We start from the raw sequence: 16,625 nt of genomic DNA, 5'->3' as shown, positions 1-16,625 counted from the left end.
GTGCACATAAAAACCACATACGTGACATTGATACAAAACACAATCACACGGACACAAGTTAAAAGGCACTGTTAATAACTGCTCAAGACCAAGACGGTCAGGAATGGCTTTTGAGACAAACCCCCAGCCTACACGCTGATGATGCGGCGGCATTTTGACCGGCGGCTCGCTACAGGAAGCGGCTGCACTAATTGACGGTAACGAGACCCGCAGCTGACGCCATCATGCTGCTGGACTGTTTGGCGCCAATGTGCCAGCAACACGATCGACGGGATTTCTAAGGGGCAATGACAATTTTTGGGGACACTAGTGCCCCTCGCTGTATGAATTGCAGTTATAGGGCAACAGAATAAATGGTTAACAGGAAGGAAAAACGCAGTCCGGGCTCCACGATTATGGCTTCTAAAAGTACCAAAAACTGCAAATACTCCTCCACGAGAGACAAACTGGCAAAGACACTATAACAGTACTGCTTATATGGGGGCCCTGGTTCTCTAAAGAGGATGGGGCCCCTCTCTATAGGACAGGCGTAAGAGCTGCTGCAAAAAGCAGGACGGTGCCGTGCCGGGTCTGTGCATTAAACCAGTGTCTTAAAGGGGTATTACCATCTTTACTAGGGGATGCCACTTCACAAACAGTGAGAACCGACAATCCTGAGAATTAAGGGGACAGCAGTGCCGACTTAGTGCCGTCACCCCCTTATTCTTCTATCCTGCAGAGCAAAGCCCTGGATGCCCACTGCTGTACAGCCTCATGCACACAAACACCCCCCCTGTTTACGTTCCATTTTTTGCGTTCCGTATACAGAACTATTTATTTTAATGGGTCCGTAAAAAAAGGGATCGTACTCCTTATGCATTTCGTTTCAGACAAGGACAGTAGTACTGTTCTATTAGGGGCCAGATGTTCCGTTCCGCAAAAAAACTGAATGCACACGGATGTCATCCGTGTTTTTTGCGAACCACAAAACACTGAAAAAGCCATACGGTCGTGTGCAATAGGCCTCATTCAAATGAGCAGGCCCAGCTGCGGTCCCCTGTACAGCCAGGGGAGCGGGAGCACTATTTCAGTACTGCAGCCCCTTCTTTCACAAAATCAATGGGGCCCCAGAGTTTAGACCCCTAGCGATCATAAGGTGATAGCACAGCCTAGTCACCACCTTATAAGATAAGAATAAAAGGACACATTCACTTGCGCCATTTTCTGTGCATTTTGGCAGAAAAACGCTGTCAAAATTACTACCTGCCTCACAACTAAGAACCCACTTGATAAACGCACTTGAATTATTCACACTTTTACAGATCACTAATTAGGGTACAAAAAAAAAAATTTTAAAAAGTGGAATTGCCCTAATGTGTAGCCGCCAAGGCCGTCCACCTGCCTGAGAAATATACTAAACCCTGTACCACAGAGGTGAAAATAAAACGGCGCGCGCGCGGACCAGTCAAATCTTCCTGATGACCCTGGAGACGTCTGGAATTGATGCGCAGCGCTTCGGGGTTGCTCAAAAGCACAAAGATAAAAACGAAGGACAAAACATGTAAAAACAAAAGACAGTAGGCAGCCATGACAATAATGGCGTCCTCCCTTGTGGAACAGAGGAGGAACGCACAATCCCGCTAATTTAACATCAGTTATTCAAGTTTCATTCAGACGTGTACCCATTGATCCCCAGATCTCAAGAAAGCAGCTTCAACCAAACCCATGTGTAAATCTAGTAGCGAACCTTTGGTGATCGTCTGCGCAATCAAATCTGCCTCATCTTCCCTTGGTGTTCGGTGAGGAAAGCATAGGGACCACAAATAGGACTGAAATCAATGGGCAAAAAAGGAAGGTCAATGCCTCTAGCTCAAGGGAAACCATCAGCAAGAATCTGTAAAAGGCCCCAATTACACTAACCTGGTGGGTGCATTCCACTTATAAGGACTCGTGCACACATACTTTTTGTCAATTTTTAAAGGGATTTTCCTGCACTTCTATTGAGGACTTATTCCTAGAATAGGTCATCAATTTCTGATCAGTGGGGCCCGACTCCCAGCACCCTCACCCATCAGCTGTCTGAAGAGATCACGGCGCTCCTGCTGCAGCCTCTTCCTAGGCCAGTGACGTCACGTTCATCGGTCACATGGCCGAGGCGCTGCTCAGTCCAATTCAAGTGACTGGGCCCGAGCTGCAATTCCAAGCACGGCCACTGCCACCATGGATGGTGCTGTGCTTGGTAAGCTGTAAGGAGGCGGTGGTGCTCCTGTGAGAGCCGATTTGATACTGATTGCCTATCCTGAGGATACGTCATCAATATCAAATTCCCCTTTAAGCAAGTATTTGGAAAACTATATATAATTTTTTTTTTCCCCCCTGCCAGTCAGGGACCAGGACAAATCATGTGACATGACCATATACTTCTCACTTTTTAGCAACCACAGGTTCAATGTTAGAAGGGGCTGATTACATGTTGGCAACCTACAGGGGCCCTTTCCTGCTGATGGGCTCCCTTATGCACATGACGAAAACCGATCAGACCGACAATGAGAACCGAAAACATCAAACACTTAAATAATGAAAAGCAGCTGTGATCCCCAGCAGTGCCACCCCCCGGGGCACATTGTAAAGCTGCCACATGCCAGATGGCTCACGTCCTTCACAAACATTTTCCTCCTCTTTTGTACCAGAAGGTTCCCGTCTCTACCTGACTGGGAAGGAAAATCTTCTAAAGTGCTTAGACCGAGTAACGTCGCTGTACCTTGTGGGAAAAAAAAAAAAACAAGAGTTCTGAGCCACAACCGTCACTAGACCATAGACCTCCAGGCCGGAGGAATCAATCATCGAGAGGAATGGGACAATCTCTCTTGTCGTTAGTCGGCTTGTAAAAGTGCCATCAGCTTTGGAAGGAAGGAACGGAGCGAAGAGGAAGAGCTGAACGGAGGTGGGAAGTCACTAGTGACACTGGGCAAACGTGTGCCTAAGGAGTTCTTCAGCCGACGGCCTCAGTTTAGCTTCTACAAAAATCCTTTTCAGGAAGTCCCGTGTGTGGTCTGATACATTTGCTGGCAACTGTGGGTTGGTGGGTTGGGTGGCGATTTTAAAAATGGCGGCCATGGCCTCAAACTCAGCCCATGGGGGTTTCTCAGTTAGCATTTCCACAACCGTACATCCAACGCTCCTGAGAAAGATAATAAATTACAAACTCAAGGAATTATGGGATTGCAACATAGTATACAGAGCGGCATTCTCAATTCCCTGCAAGTTCAGTGTCTGCAAAGAGATGCCCACCTATCCAGAGCACTGTGAATGGCCGACTCCCCAGCCCTGTGGAGAGACGAGCAGGACCACCCCGATAAAACTATAACAAACTTTATCAAGAACAGTGAGTGCAGCTCTGGAGTATAATACAGGATGTAACTCAGGATCAGTACAGGATAAGTAATGTATGTACACAGTGACTACACCAGCAGAATAGTGAGTGCAGCTCTGGGGTATAATACAGGATATGGCTACATGCACACGACCGTATGTGTTTTGCAGTCTTCAAAAAAAAAAAAAAGTATGCCATCCGGGTTTTTTTTTTGTGGATCCAATGTAACAATGCCTAAAACAGACAAGAATAGGACAGGTTATATTTTTTTTGCGGGGCTACAGAACGGACATACGGATGCGGATAGCACACGGTGTGCTGTCCGCATTTTTTGCGGACCCATTGAAATGAATGGGTCTGCATCCTATCCGCAAAAAAAAAAAAAAAGGAACAGACACAAAATACGTTAGTGTGCATGAGGCCTATAATTCAGGATCAGTACAGGATAAGTAATGTAATGTATTTACACAGTGATTCCTCCAGCAGAATAGTGAGTGCAGCTCTGGAGTATAATGCAGGATGTAATTCAGGATCAGTACAGGATAAGTAATGTATGTACACAGTGACTGCACCAGCAGAATAGTGAGTGCAGCTCTGGAGTATAATACAGGATGTAACTCAGGATCAGTACCAGAAAGGAAATGTATTCACTTTTATGTACCTACAGAATAAAACACATACTTTGTCTCACAATTAGTTGACCTCAGACTCTGAAATGTCCATTTCTCACTCACCAGATATCTGCTTTTCTTCCATAACCTTCCCCACTGATAACCTCTGGGCTCATCCAGTACGGCGTGCCGGTGACAGACTTCATTCCAGTACCAGAGAGGCAGATGGTCTGGAGGCGTTTGCTGGCTCCAAAGTCTCCCAGTTTGACGTTGCCTGAAGAGTCTCTCAGAATATTAGCTCCTGAGGAGTAAAACATAAACCCATGTTATAATAGGAGCTCCTTAAGACCCCTCACAAACAAAAAAAAAACTAAATGCCACATAATACTGATCATACAAAGTCACTGCCCCTGAGCAGGTGTCCAACTAAATGACCCATCAACTCAGAACCCACCTTTAATATCTCTATGTACAATCATGTTACTGTGCAAATAATAGACGCCCTCCAGGATCTGGCGGGTGTATTTCCGTGTCACAAACTCTGTAAGTGCTCCGTACGCCTTAAGTTGGTCCTTTATTGATCCCTATGGACAAGAAAGTAGGTTAGGTTTTCTGAGCTTCAGTCTCCCAGTGGCAGTAGGTGCCTAGCATACACTGGCACTTACCCCTGGCATGTACTCCATGAATATAGAGAGCGTCTTCTCCTGGGAATCTTTCAAGCAGCCATAATACTGAACGATGCGCTCGTGAAGTAAGTTTTTCAGCAACTGAATTTCACACTCCAGAGCGTTCACTTCCTGGAAGATGCACACAAGTAAACTATTATGGGTTTGACTGAATCATCCTCTTTGTACTTTAAAGTGTAAATCCACCGGAGGTCCTTTCAGAATATGCCATTCTAAATAGGATGGAGCAGTTTGTAATGGTTGTGTGGAAGATTTACTGGTTACCTTACTGGTCTCCGGACTGTCTGGATCAAACTGGACTTGCTTCACAGCCAGTTCTCTCCCAGTGTCGGCATCGTAGCACAGGTACACCCTGCCGAAGGCCCCCTGCCCTAACAGTTTCCCAAGTCTCCAGTTTGATGGGGCACGTGGTGCTGAAAAGAAATATGGTAGTTAAGGCCCAAGTCTGTTTTTTTTTCTTCTTGTTACCTTACAAAAGGGCAAATTGTGAGCGTCCAGCAGTTACAAAACTACAACTCCTAGGAGTTGTAACTTCTTGATGCTGGATAGCCACAGGTTCCAGTCTGCACAGTGTAATACTTACATCGACTGGGAGGACTTATATCCATCACCGTTAGAGTGGGGTTGTCTATGTCGCTCCCTCTTCTCCGCAATCGGTTGTCGTCGTACTCTGGGGTGAAAACGCTGCTGCCACTGCTGGTGCTTAGGGAGTGATCAGTGGGGCTGAAGCTGACTGGAGAGCGGAAGCTGTTCCCCTGGGTTCTTCTGGCTCTTGGAAATGTTTTTCGGCCTGAAAATAAGCCATTTTACAGCCAGTTAAGTGACGCTCAACCACAAACGCAGCACTGAGGATTTCTAGTGACAGACAGCTCCAGCTGTTCGAGTACTGTTTAATGGATCCCCAAAATGTCCCTATGACTACATTTAGCAGTCAAAAGGCATTTTCCAACCGCAAAGCCAAATTTTCATTATGCCCTGGAACATGGTCTGCATAAAATAAATCCTACACTCACCTGGTCCCTAAAGCCATTGACTGGCTTCACCGTTGATGTCTACCCAAGCAACTCGTGACCCAGCAGCCATGGGTTGCTTGGGGACAAGTCTCCACCGAATCCCTGCAGCAGTGCACGAGATCCCATCTGGAAGCAGGGGACCGTACCCCTGGAATGGAGCAGGCGATTTTATTTCTGCCCCTGCATTAACCACACTCCAGGGCACAGTGAAAGTTGGCTTTGGGGACACAAAACCCCTTTAAAGAGTAGATCATGTATTTCCTCTCACCATCGCTGTAATCTTGATGAAGGTATGAGATGTGGTATCTCCGTGGGTACGTGCCACCCTTTCCAAATTTCTCAAACACTGGAATGTCGTATTCTAAAATAACAGAGAAGATAATTCCGAAAAGTAGAACATTGTAAAACCGCTGCAGCCAAGAAGAACAGACTTGTACTTTTGTTTGGATTAAATGTAAAGTTATGGACCACAGGAAAATAAAATACAGATCATGACACAATGAGAATAACGACTATTAAATACTACTAGAAACCTCAAGCTCTTCTTTTTCTGTATTTCTATAGTGAATTCTGCTGCTTTCTTATCAGCAAATCATTAACCTGACCTTCTGTCTACGATCATCTCAAGTGAAAACTATTTCAGTCATTCAGTGCAAAGTGCCGCTTATCTAAGGAGCAGAGGTAACAGGAGGGAGCCTCACCTGAAAACTCCTGGTAGTTATCAGGGTAGCTCTGAGCTCTTGGCATTCTCGACTTGTGATAACTTTCCCTAAAGAAGAGAAGATCAACACAATTCAGCGTCATCCAGAAACAGGGAGTGACAAAAGGCATCTCCGGTCATAGCGAGTCTGCAGGTTTTCCGTGTGGATCCGCATCATATGACAGCAAAGAAAAATCTGTGCCTCATGGGGATTGCAGATCTGAAAATCCTGAGAATGCATTACAAGTTGTGGATTTCTAGGTGCATTTATGTCATGTGTTGCAAAAAGTGAAATCCACAGTAAATCAGAATTTTTCTGTAAATCTGGACAAAAAAATGCATTGTTTAAACATGGTCCTATATTGTATGCGACTTACCCATCTAAAGGGCTATCAAGAGATGGGCAGCTGCCAGAGCCAGAGTTTTCAGGACTGCTGAGAGACAGAGGGTCCAGCATCTACATTGCAGGAATAAACACAAAAGGAGAATTAGCAGAAATTCCTCTCAAGCCGCAGATTAGATTTACACACGTTGCAGAAATTTGTGACAGTAAATGAGTTCCATTCGTCTGAATGGATCTTTCTGCAGCAAGTGCATGGATTTCTGCCATCTCGATTCAGATGAAATTCTGCAACAAATCTACACTGAGCAAAATATAAAACACAACACTTTCGGTTTTGCTCCGATTTTGCATGAGCTGAACTCAAAAATCGGAAACATTTTCTACATACAAAAAAGACCCATTACTCTCAAATACTGTTCACAAATCTGTCTAGATCTGTGTTAGTGAGCGCTTGTCCTTTGCCGAGATAATCCATCCCACCTCACAGGTGTGGCATATCAAGGTGCCGATTAGACAGGTGTGCCTTAGACTGCCCACAATAAAAGGCCACTCTGAAATGTGCAGTTTGATCACACAGCACAATGCCACAGATGTCGCAACGTTTGAGGGAGCGTGCAATTGGCATATATTATATTTTTGTTCAGTGTACATTTTGAGAATAAACCCTTCATCCTGTGCTTTCCAAACATAGCCTCTGGTTGGAGTCCTTACAAGCTACAGACATCTTTGCTTTTGCTTCCTTAATACAAAATTAAGCAGCTTTCTAAATAGTTTTCATTAAATATTTCCTCTCATTTTGCTTCTGCAGAGTGTGTGCAAGTCATTCACCTAGCTGCTTGTGCTTCAGAAACTGAAATCCTTCAGGAGTTCTGTTCCTCTCAGTGTTAGAGATAACAGCAGGGAGGGGGAGTAGGTTACAGGGAGTGCAGAATTATTAGGCAAATGAGTATTTTGACCACATCATCCTCTTTATGCATGTTGTCTTACTCCAAGCTGTATAGGCTCGAAAGCCTACTACCAATTAAGCATATTAGGTGATGTGCATCTCTGTAATGAGAAGGGGTGTGGTCTAATGACATCAACACCCTATATTAGGTGTGCATAATTATTAGGCAACTTCCTTTCCTTTGGCAAAATGGGTCAAAAGAAGGACTTGACAGGCTCAGAAAAGTCAAAAATAGTGAGATATCTTGCAGAGGGATGCAGCACTCTTAAAATTGCAAAGCTTCTGAAGCGTGATCATCGAACAATCAAGCGTTTCATTCAAAATAGTCAACAGGGTCGCAAGAAGCGTGTGGAAAAACCAAGGCGCAAAATAACTGCCCATGAACTGAGAAAAGTCAAGCGTGCAGCTGCCAAGATGCCCCTTGCCACCAGTTTGGCCATATTTCAGAGCTGCAACATCACTGGAGTGCCCAAAAGCACAAGGTGTGCAATACTCAGAGACATGGCCAAGGTAAGAAAGGCTGAAAGACGACCACCACTGAACAAGACACACAAGCTGAAACGTCAAGACTGGGCCAAGAAATATCTCAAGACTGATTTTTCTAAGGTTTTATGGACTGATGAAATGAGAGTGAGTCTTGATGGGCCAGATGGATGGGCCCGTGGCTGGATTGGTAAAGTGCAGAGAGCTCCAGTCCGACTCAGACGCCAGCAAGGTGGAGGTGGAGTACTGGTTTGGGCTGGTATCATCAAAGATGAGATGGTGGGGCCTTTTCGGGTTGAGGATGGAGTCAAGCTCAACTCCCAGTCCTACTGCCAGTTTCTGGAAGACACCTTCTTCAAGCAGTGGTACAGGAAGAAGTCTGCATCCTTCAAGAAAAACATGATTTTCATGCAGGACAATGCTCCATCACACGCGTCCAAGTACTCCACAGCGTGGCTGGCAAGAAAGGGTATAAAAGAAGAAAATCTAATGACATGGCCTCCTTGTTCACCTGATCTGAACCCCATTGAGAACCTGTGGTCCATCATCAAATGTGAGATTTACAAGGAGGGAAAACAGTACACCTCTCTGAACAGTGTCTGGGAGGCTGTGGTTGCTGCTGCACGCAATGTTGATGGTGAACAGATCAAAACACTGACAGAATCCATGGATGGCAGGCTTTTGAGTGTCCTTGCAAAGAAAGGTGGCTATATTGGTCACTGATTTGTTTTTGTTTTGTTTTTGAATGTCAGAAAACGAGATTTTTGTATAACTTACCAGTAAAATCTCTTTCTCGCTCTTTCCTTGGGGGACACAGAAGACCTTGGGGTATAGCTCATCTCCCTAGGAGGCGTGACACTAAGTGAAGACTGTTAAGCCCCTCCTCCACAGCTATACCCTCAGCCTGGAGAGAGAGACTGCCAGTTGAGTGTCCAAGTAGTGAGAAAAGGCAAAGTCCAAAAATTGGAACCAACAAGCCCACTACCCAAAGGGTAAAACAAACTCGGAAACAGTCAGAGAAGAACAAAGAATGGGTGGGTGCTGTGTCCCCCAAGGAAAGAGCGAGAAAGAGATTTTACTGGCAAGTTATACAAAAATCTCGTTTTCTCGCCCAGTTTCCTTGGGGGACACAGAAGACCTTGGGACGTTCAAAAGCAGTCGAAAGGGGGAGGGACCACAGCACCAAGGCGAAGCACCCGAAGGCATCAAAAAACCCGCCGCCTGCAGACCAGGCGGCCCAAGGCAGCATACGCCGAAGACCGAGTATGTACCCTGTAGAACTCGGTAAGGTGTGCAAGGAAGACCAGTGACCGCCTTGCACAAATGCATGGCCGAAGCCTAATGCCTCCGGCCCAGGAAAAACCGACAGCTCTGGCAAAATGAATGGTGACACCAAAAGCAGAACCCTGCCCTTGGTGCGGCAACCACAACAAGAGCCACTCTGAGAAAGCGGAGGAAAGCCACCCTGGAGGCCGTCAACCCTTTGCGCGGACCTCCTGGAAACACAAGAGACCGAACGTCGACAAGAGTCGGAGATCTCCAAGTAAAAACTGCAAGGCCCAAACAACGTCCAAATCGGTGAAGTGTCCGTTCCCGGGGGTGGGAAGGGGAGGACGACTGCCTCAATGAAATGAAGGACAAACACCACCTTCAGAAGGAAGGAAGAGACGGAATGGGGAACAGCCCTGTCCTGGGGGGAAGACAGAAGGCTCGGAACAAGAAGGGCCGCCACTCAGGCACCCGTCAGAGACACGATGGCTACAGAAACCCAACCGTACAGGACAGAAGGAGTAGAGAGGACTTCTGTAACGGCTCCAAGGAAAAATTGGAGCGCCAAGAGCCCAGTATGTAGTTCCCAGGATGGTAACGGAGGGCAGTACAAAGGAACCCAAGAGCCGCTCCATGGAAGAAATTCCTGACAGGCCCAGAGGGTCGGGGAACGCTGAAAGAGGAAGGACAGGAACGACACTTGATACCTCAAGCAACAGAGTCCTAGCCCCAGGTCCAGGCCGGACTGGAGAAAGACAGAACCATGGAGAGAGAAAGGCAGAGTGGGGAACGCCCAGCTTCCCACAGAACCCCAGGTAAAGCCCTAAGTCCTACAGATCCTGGACGAAAACTCGGCTACAAGCGAACACTAGCGAGCCCACTAGAGTCGCCTGGGCAAGCGGGCGAAAAACCCAATGATCAGTAACACGGGCAGAACGTTCGGTAGAACTGGTCCCGTCGGCCCCGAGCAAAGTTGTCCCGTATCCACCCGGAGTGGGGGAGCAGACGGACAGGAACCGAAGGGTCCGCCCAGCAACCGCCCGATGCCAGGACAAGACAAGCTAAAGCCCAAGCCGATGTAGCCACCACAGGAAGACGGACTAAATGGTAGTCCTCCCAAGTTACCGAGAAGGTAAATCCATAGCAGAAACATTGCCTAGAATGGAAAAAACGCAATCTGCACCCAGCGGGAGGACAGAACGCGGTAGACCAGTTAGATAGGCACACAGCTAGTACAGTCAGTGTGGACAAGAGGGACAGTACGAGGCCAAAAGGAACACCAGAACCATCCACATGAACAACCATGCTCTTCCCAGAGGGGAGGGCAGAGAAGGAACATCCTCTGAAGCGTGGCCGGAACAGAAGCCACATCGGAGAGATCCGTACCGAATGGGAGCCAAACAGAACCGGCGAGAAAAGGCAGTCGAGACAGAGGCCGGGATAACACCCTCCAAAGAAAGGAGGAGTGGGCAACAGAGAAGCCATAGGACAGCTCAAAAGCAGAACCCCGCTACACTGAGACGCCCGGTTCACCGCCTCGCAGAAGGCGAATACCCTGAAGAACTCAAGGTGGAGGTCCTCCAGACCTGGGTAAGCAAGCACCCAAGAGAAGTTGGGTGACCTTCCCAAGAAGAGCGGCCCGAACTTGGTAGGAGGAAATAGTAGCAGGCGAGGGGACCGTAGTCCCGCCAGAGCCAACATAGAATGCGAAAGGCGCTGCAGACAGCACTCTCGACCATGTGATCACTAGCGCAGGGAAACAATGCTGCGGGAAGACGAATGGGTACGTGTCTAGGAACCACGAACACTCCCCGGCGGAAGGGCCAACGAAATGAATGAGCACCGCCCAGCTCGGAGCAGTAGCGAGCAGGTAGAGGCCGTCTACTTATATATAAGGCATTCATTTATTGTTTGTTGGACAACACCTTAGGCTTACACAGGTGGACAGAATGATCTCTTTAGAGAATAGTGCAAGGCTTGCTGCAAACACCGTCTCCCAAGAGGAGAAAAAAAAAAAAATCTATATGTCGCAGGAGGAAAGGAGGCATACGTACGAGTAGCCCCGTAAGCAGTGAGAAGGCCAACCCACCTACAGGATGAGAAGGTATACACGGCCCAAACAACGCACAAGAACGTCCGCTCACTGCAAAAATATCACTCAGCGAAGAAGGCCAGCCAGAGTGCCACAGTATCTACGGAAGTGCAAAGTGCAAACTGAAAAGGAGTTATGCACCAGACTAGTATGGTATGCAATGGAACGCAAAACTGACCGCCCCGAAAGGGGGGAAATGTACCTGGCAAATTGCAGTCGGCAAGGGTGCAAAAGCCTGCCCCAAAAAAGGGGGGAATGCCCAAGGCCGTACCTACGTCAGAGAAGTAGGGCATACCATACTTCGCCCCGAAGGGCGCCATGCACATAGCCACACAGTATCCAGCAGGAATGCAGGAGGTCCACCTAGTGAAAGGGGGACATGCACAGGGCTATCCTAGCATTAAGTGAGTGTGCAACAATTCACCCAACACCGAAACTTCGTGAGAGTGTAACTACTCCCAATGAAGGGGAACATGTGCAAGTCCAACACGGCACATACAAGGACAGCCTTGAATCTCGTGAGCGTGCAAAATTCCACCCATGGAATGAGGGGTGGTCACGCACAAGGCCAGCACGGTATCCAATGGGAGCGCAAGCGTTCCACCCATGTTAGAGGGCCATGCTCAAGGCCAGCAACGTATCCGGTGAGAGTGTAGTATGCCGCCCAGAAAAGAGGGGGGGGGGGGTCATGCACATGGCCAGCATCGCATCCAGGGAGAGTGCGATCAGTCGGTGAGAATGTGTGTATGTCACCTGAAGGAGGCATGCCCATGGCCGGCAGCGAATCCAGTGAGAGTGCGTACACCGCCCACAGAAGAGGGGTCATGCATATGGCCGGCAGCGGATCCAGTGAGAGTGCAAGCACCCCACCATGTATGGGGTTCATGCACATGGCCAACAACGTACCGGCGAGAGAACATCACCGACCGAGAGAGTGTATGTATGCCGCCACAGGGAAGGAGGCATGCCCAAGGGCGGCAGCGAATCCAATGAGAGTGCATCATACCACCTATGGAAAGTGGTCATGCACATGGCTGGCAGTGAATCCAGTGAGAGTGCCGAATGCCGTCCACGGAAGGGAGTCATGCCTATGGGCGTCAGCGATCCAGAGAGTGCAGCGTTCCGCCTATGGAAGGGGGTCACGCACATGATCGGCAACAAATCCAGTGAGAGTGCAGCGTTCTACCAATGGAAGGGGATCGTGCACATGGCCAGCACCGTATCTGGTGAGAGTGCAGTATTCCGCCTAAGAAAGGGGGTCATGCACAGATCGCAACGAATCTAGTGAGAGTGTAGCGTTCCGCCTATGCCATAACTGGAGAGGGTGACGAATGTTGACTACAGAAAGGGCCGCATGCACTTGACCAGCGCCGTATCGTGAGAGAGGGCTAGGAGGGTAAAATGACCCTGGCCGCGCCGCAGCCGGGGAGCGCGACATGCCGCCTAAGGAAGGGGGGCATGTACTGACATGAGGCTGCAGCGTCCTGCGCAGCCCACAAGATAGAGATATATATATATATATATATATATATATATATATATATATATATATATATATATATATATATATATATATATATATATAAATAAAATAAAAAAATGTGTTTTTTTTTTTTTTTAAATATATATATATATAACAGCCTCACTGAGGCAGAAAGGGGAGCCACCTACAGGGGTTACGGCGGGGGGGGGTTGGCAGCCATACAGGCCCATCTGAAACCGGCCTGTACCTAACGGGTTAAACAGGGATCCGGCCTGGTGGGCGGCGCTGCGATCCTCTGGGGGCAGCCATACAGGCCCATCTGAAGCCGGCCTGTACCGCGGCGCTGCGATCCCCTGGGGGCACCCATACAGGCCCATCTGAAGCCGGCCTGTACCCAAAGGGTTAACAGGGATCCGGCCTGGAGGGCGGCGCTGCGATCCCCTGGGGGCGGGGGAACCTCCCGGCGGGAAGAATTCCCACCTGGAGAAGTTCCAGCCCCCTCCAACAGAGGCTGGAATTTTGCGGCCTAGTAACTGTAGGCCGTGAAGCCGGGGCCTAAATCTTTAGCGGCGCCCGGCTGACCGGGGCCGCACAGTATTCAAGTACCGGACGGGGAACGAAGCGGCGCATGCACATGCCGGCCGCGGGTGCCCACCCTGCGGGCCGGAAGAACCGGGGACCCGGATAGAGCGCCGGGATTGCGGCCGCAAAGTCTGCGGTGCCCGGCCGACCGGAATGTTCCGACGGTCGGCCTGGGGCTGTTGGAGCATAGCGCTCATATTGCAGGCCGCGGGTGCCCACCACGCTGCCCGGAAGCGAGGACCCTGCGCTCGGCAGCCATTTTACCCATGGAGCGGGCCCTGGCTTTTAACAGCGCCCCATGTGGCCGACAGCCACAACCACCTTGCCCTTGGGCCGGTGTCCGTGAGGGCAGAGGAGGGTCAGGGGCAGCAAGGCTCTGGCCCTGAAGCAGTAGCCGGTAAGAGGGAGGGGGACCCTGAGACCGGGTGCCTGTGAGGGTGGGACGCCTGCATAACCCCTCCGTCAGGGGCAGCTAGTTGCGGACCTCTGCAGCTCCCCAGGCATTCTTCTTGTAGGGAGAAGGGTGCCAATGACCTGTGGAGGCCAGGAGAGAGGGAGCAGAATGTCGCCCTGCGGCAGCCCAGGGGCCAGCCTAGGTCTAGCAGGGACAGAGAAAAAAGTAAAAATCTAAAATTTAAACAAGGAGAAACCAGCCCTGCAGAGCAGGGAGTGTCTTGCCTCCTTGGACACTAAGCAAAAACTGGCAGTCTCTCTCTCCAGGCTGAGGGTATAGCTGTGGAGGAGGGGCTTAACAGTCTTCACTTAGTGTCACGCCTCCTAGGGAGATGAGCTATACCCCAAGGTCTTCTGTGTCCCCCAAGGAAACTGGGCGAGAAATGTATATTTGTGAATGTTGAGATGTTATATTGGTTTCACTGGTAAAAATAAATAATTGAAATGGGTATATATTTGTTTTTTGTTAAGTTGCCTAATAATTATGCACAGTAATAGTCACCTGCACACACAGATATCCCCCTAAAATAGCTAAAACTAAAAACAAACTAAAAACTACTTCCAAAAATATTCAGCTTTGATATTAATGAGTTTTTTGGGTTCATTGAGAACATGGTTGTTGTTCAATAATAAAATTAATCCTCAAAAATACAACTTGCCTAATAATTCTGCACTCCCTGTATACATTAGGAAGGAGGGGGATCCAATGAGGGTAGATCACAGACAGCATTACTGGTAGAGACACAGATCTATCATGTACTACTAGGGGGACATGTCAAGTAGGAGCTAGCAGCGGGTTGCAAACAACATGGGGGGGGGGGGGGGGTCTGAACATGAATGAAGGAAGGAAGGAATTATGGTTACAGCCTGAAACTTAGTGGTTACCTTGAATTAAAGAAAACTGCAGTTACATACATAATCATTTTTTCCACGTAAAAGGTGTCCATAGCCTTTATATTGGCTAAATGAAAAAGGCACAATGCACATGGCCTGGATTACATGATGACCATGCGGCTAGGGAGCCAAGTGCACTGCTGTACAGAGAGATTCCTTGCACCTCTGAACACATTTCATTTTTTCCCTGTCTGGAAGTCCAGTAGAAATTGGATTTTGAATGGCTGTACCTGGTCCATGCTCTCTGGAATGAACTCCCCTTCGCTGTTAATGCTTGTGAAGGATCCATTTCGAACCCCTTGGTGCAGCTCATCCGGAATGTAACCTGGAGGTGGAGAACTCCTATCCCTGGTGTGATTTCCTAGGAAGCAATAATGATAACAGTAAGAATCAGCGGCTGTCAGGACAAGCGGCACCGTTAGCCCCTTCATTACCTACCAATAATAGGCATCCTGTCCTTCGTCTCATTCCTTCCAAACACAGTGTTATCCAGATCTTCTAGGGAAGGCATGTGCTCCATATCACATAGGCGGGTGGCCTAAAAAGGTCAAGACGACAAAAATAAGTTCTTAATACCCAGAATCTATGTTTCTCTTCCAAAAATGGCTGAAGCACGGTTGTAATACAGTGAAACCTCTTCTAGAAGAGGACGAGTAGACAACGTTCGAGGTGAATGCATAGCCAATTCCCATTATGGAGTATATACACATCCGTGCAGCCTCTCACCTGGCTGTGAACATGGAGGACCAGCAGGATCTTCAGGCTCTTCATTTGAGAGCTCCTGTCCAGCAGCTCCACCGCCTTGTCCAGATCATCCTGGGTTTTCAATGGGATCACCAGCTAGAGAGAAGGGGGACAACACCTGGTCAGACCGGCCGAGGACTCGTCTGCATGGGGAATACATGAGGACCCTCCACCCACAGTCAAGGTTCAGAGACCTTTCACTGCTCACAGCTGAGCGTTTGCTACAATTTCAACATAGACAATCTTCTGTGAGCTAATGAAGCCCGCGTTGATACACTGTAAAACCATTAGGACAGGAGAGAGATTTGTGCTGCCGATTCATTTAGATCAAAGAAAATTATCGAGACAGATACAACTGTGACAAAACCTCAGCTGTGAGAATCAGGTTAGGATGTGTTTCTTATTCACTGACTGCAAGCAGAGGTTTTGAAAACGGTGAAAAAGTTGATGAGAAAGTTGCAGAACTTATCACAATGAATTAAGCTTGTGTTATACAAAACTGGGAACCCCTTTAACCCCTCCCTGTCTGCATTCCAGCAGTCAAAGGTTTTTTGTGGGATGGGTTTCTTTTTCTAGGTGCCATTTTTTTTTAACAAGCACATTAGTGTTTTATTATTTTATGTTTTGAGGCTTTGAGAAATTTAACAAACGGTTATATATTTTTTTAAAACTGCACACAAATGTATTGTTTTTGTAATTATCTTTTTTCATATTTTTTTCCCCCAAGTTCCCATAGGAGTTTTTTTTTTTACAGCCTCACAACAAGAAAATATACACACCGATGGGCTATCGGTGGTTAGTAAGAAGCGCAGTGCGCTGTTAATACTTGACAAAAGAACCACCGATGTCCAAAAGGTACGGCCTTCGCTCGTGTCACTGAGATTCCCTGCGACACACCTTCAGTCTTTCCGCATTGATCACGGTATTCCTCATTCACGCGTCCATATTCCATGTACGTGCTCTCCAAGGACAGC

General features: G+C 48.1%; 1 protein-coding gene across 1 annotated transcript in view; it reads right to left on the bottom strand.

Moving 5' to 3' along the window:
- Nucleotides 1-884: 884 nt before the first annotated feature.
- MAP3K2 (mitogen-activated protein kinase kinase kinase 2) overlaps nucleotides 885-16,625 on the bottom strand; it is a 36,173-nt gene continuing 20,432 nt past the window's right edge. The window contains exons 6-17 of the mRNA XM_040441382.1: nucleotides 15,634-15,747; nucleotides 15,346-15,445; nucleotides 15,138-15,268; nucleotides 6,740-6,819; nucleotides 6,364-6,431; nucleotides 5,931-6,023; nucleotides 5,233-5,439; nucleotides 4,914-5,062; nucleotides 4,629-4,760; nucleotides 4,418-4,547; nucleotides 4,087-4,264; nucleotides 885-3,160 (exon numbers count right to left, since the gene is read on the bottom strand). Of these exons, the coding sequence (XP_040297316.1) occupies nucleotides 2,935-3,160; nucleotides 4,087-4,264; nucleotides 4,418-4,547; nucleotides 4,629-4,760; nucleotides 4,914-5,062; nucleotides 5,233-5,439; nucleotides 5,931-6,023; nucleotides 6,364-6,431; nucleotides 6,740-6,819; nucleotides 15,138-15,268; nucleotides 15,346-15,445; nucleotides 15,634-15,747 (1,608 nt within the window). The 3' untranslated portion in view covers nucleotides 885-2,934. The remainder of the gene's footprint in view (nucleotides 3,161-4,086; nucleotides 4,265-4,417; nucleotides 4,548-4,628; nucleotides 4,761-4,913; nucleotides 5,063-5,232; nucleotides 5,440-5,930; nucleotides 6,024-6,363; nucleotides 6,432-6,739; nucleotides 6,820-15,137; nucleotides 15,269-15,345; nucleotides 15,446-15,633; nucleotides 15,748-16,625) is intronic.

This window comes from Bufo bufo, chromosome 7, assembly GCF_905171765.1.
Source record: "Bufo bufo chromosome 7, aBufBuf1.1, whole genome shotgun sequence".
NCBI lineage: Eukaryota > Metazoa > Chordata > Amphibia > Anura > Bufonidae > Bufo > Bufo bufo.
The sequence above is the reverse complement of the archived record's forward strand: the minus strand, read 5'-3'. Positions and strand labels throughout refer to the sequence as shown.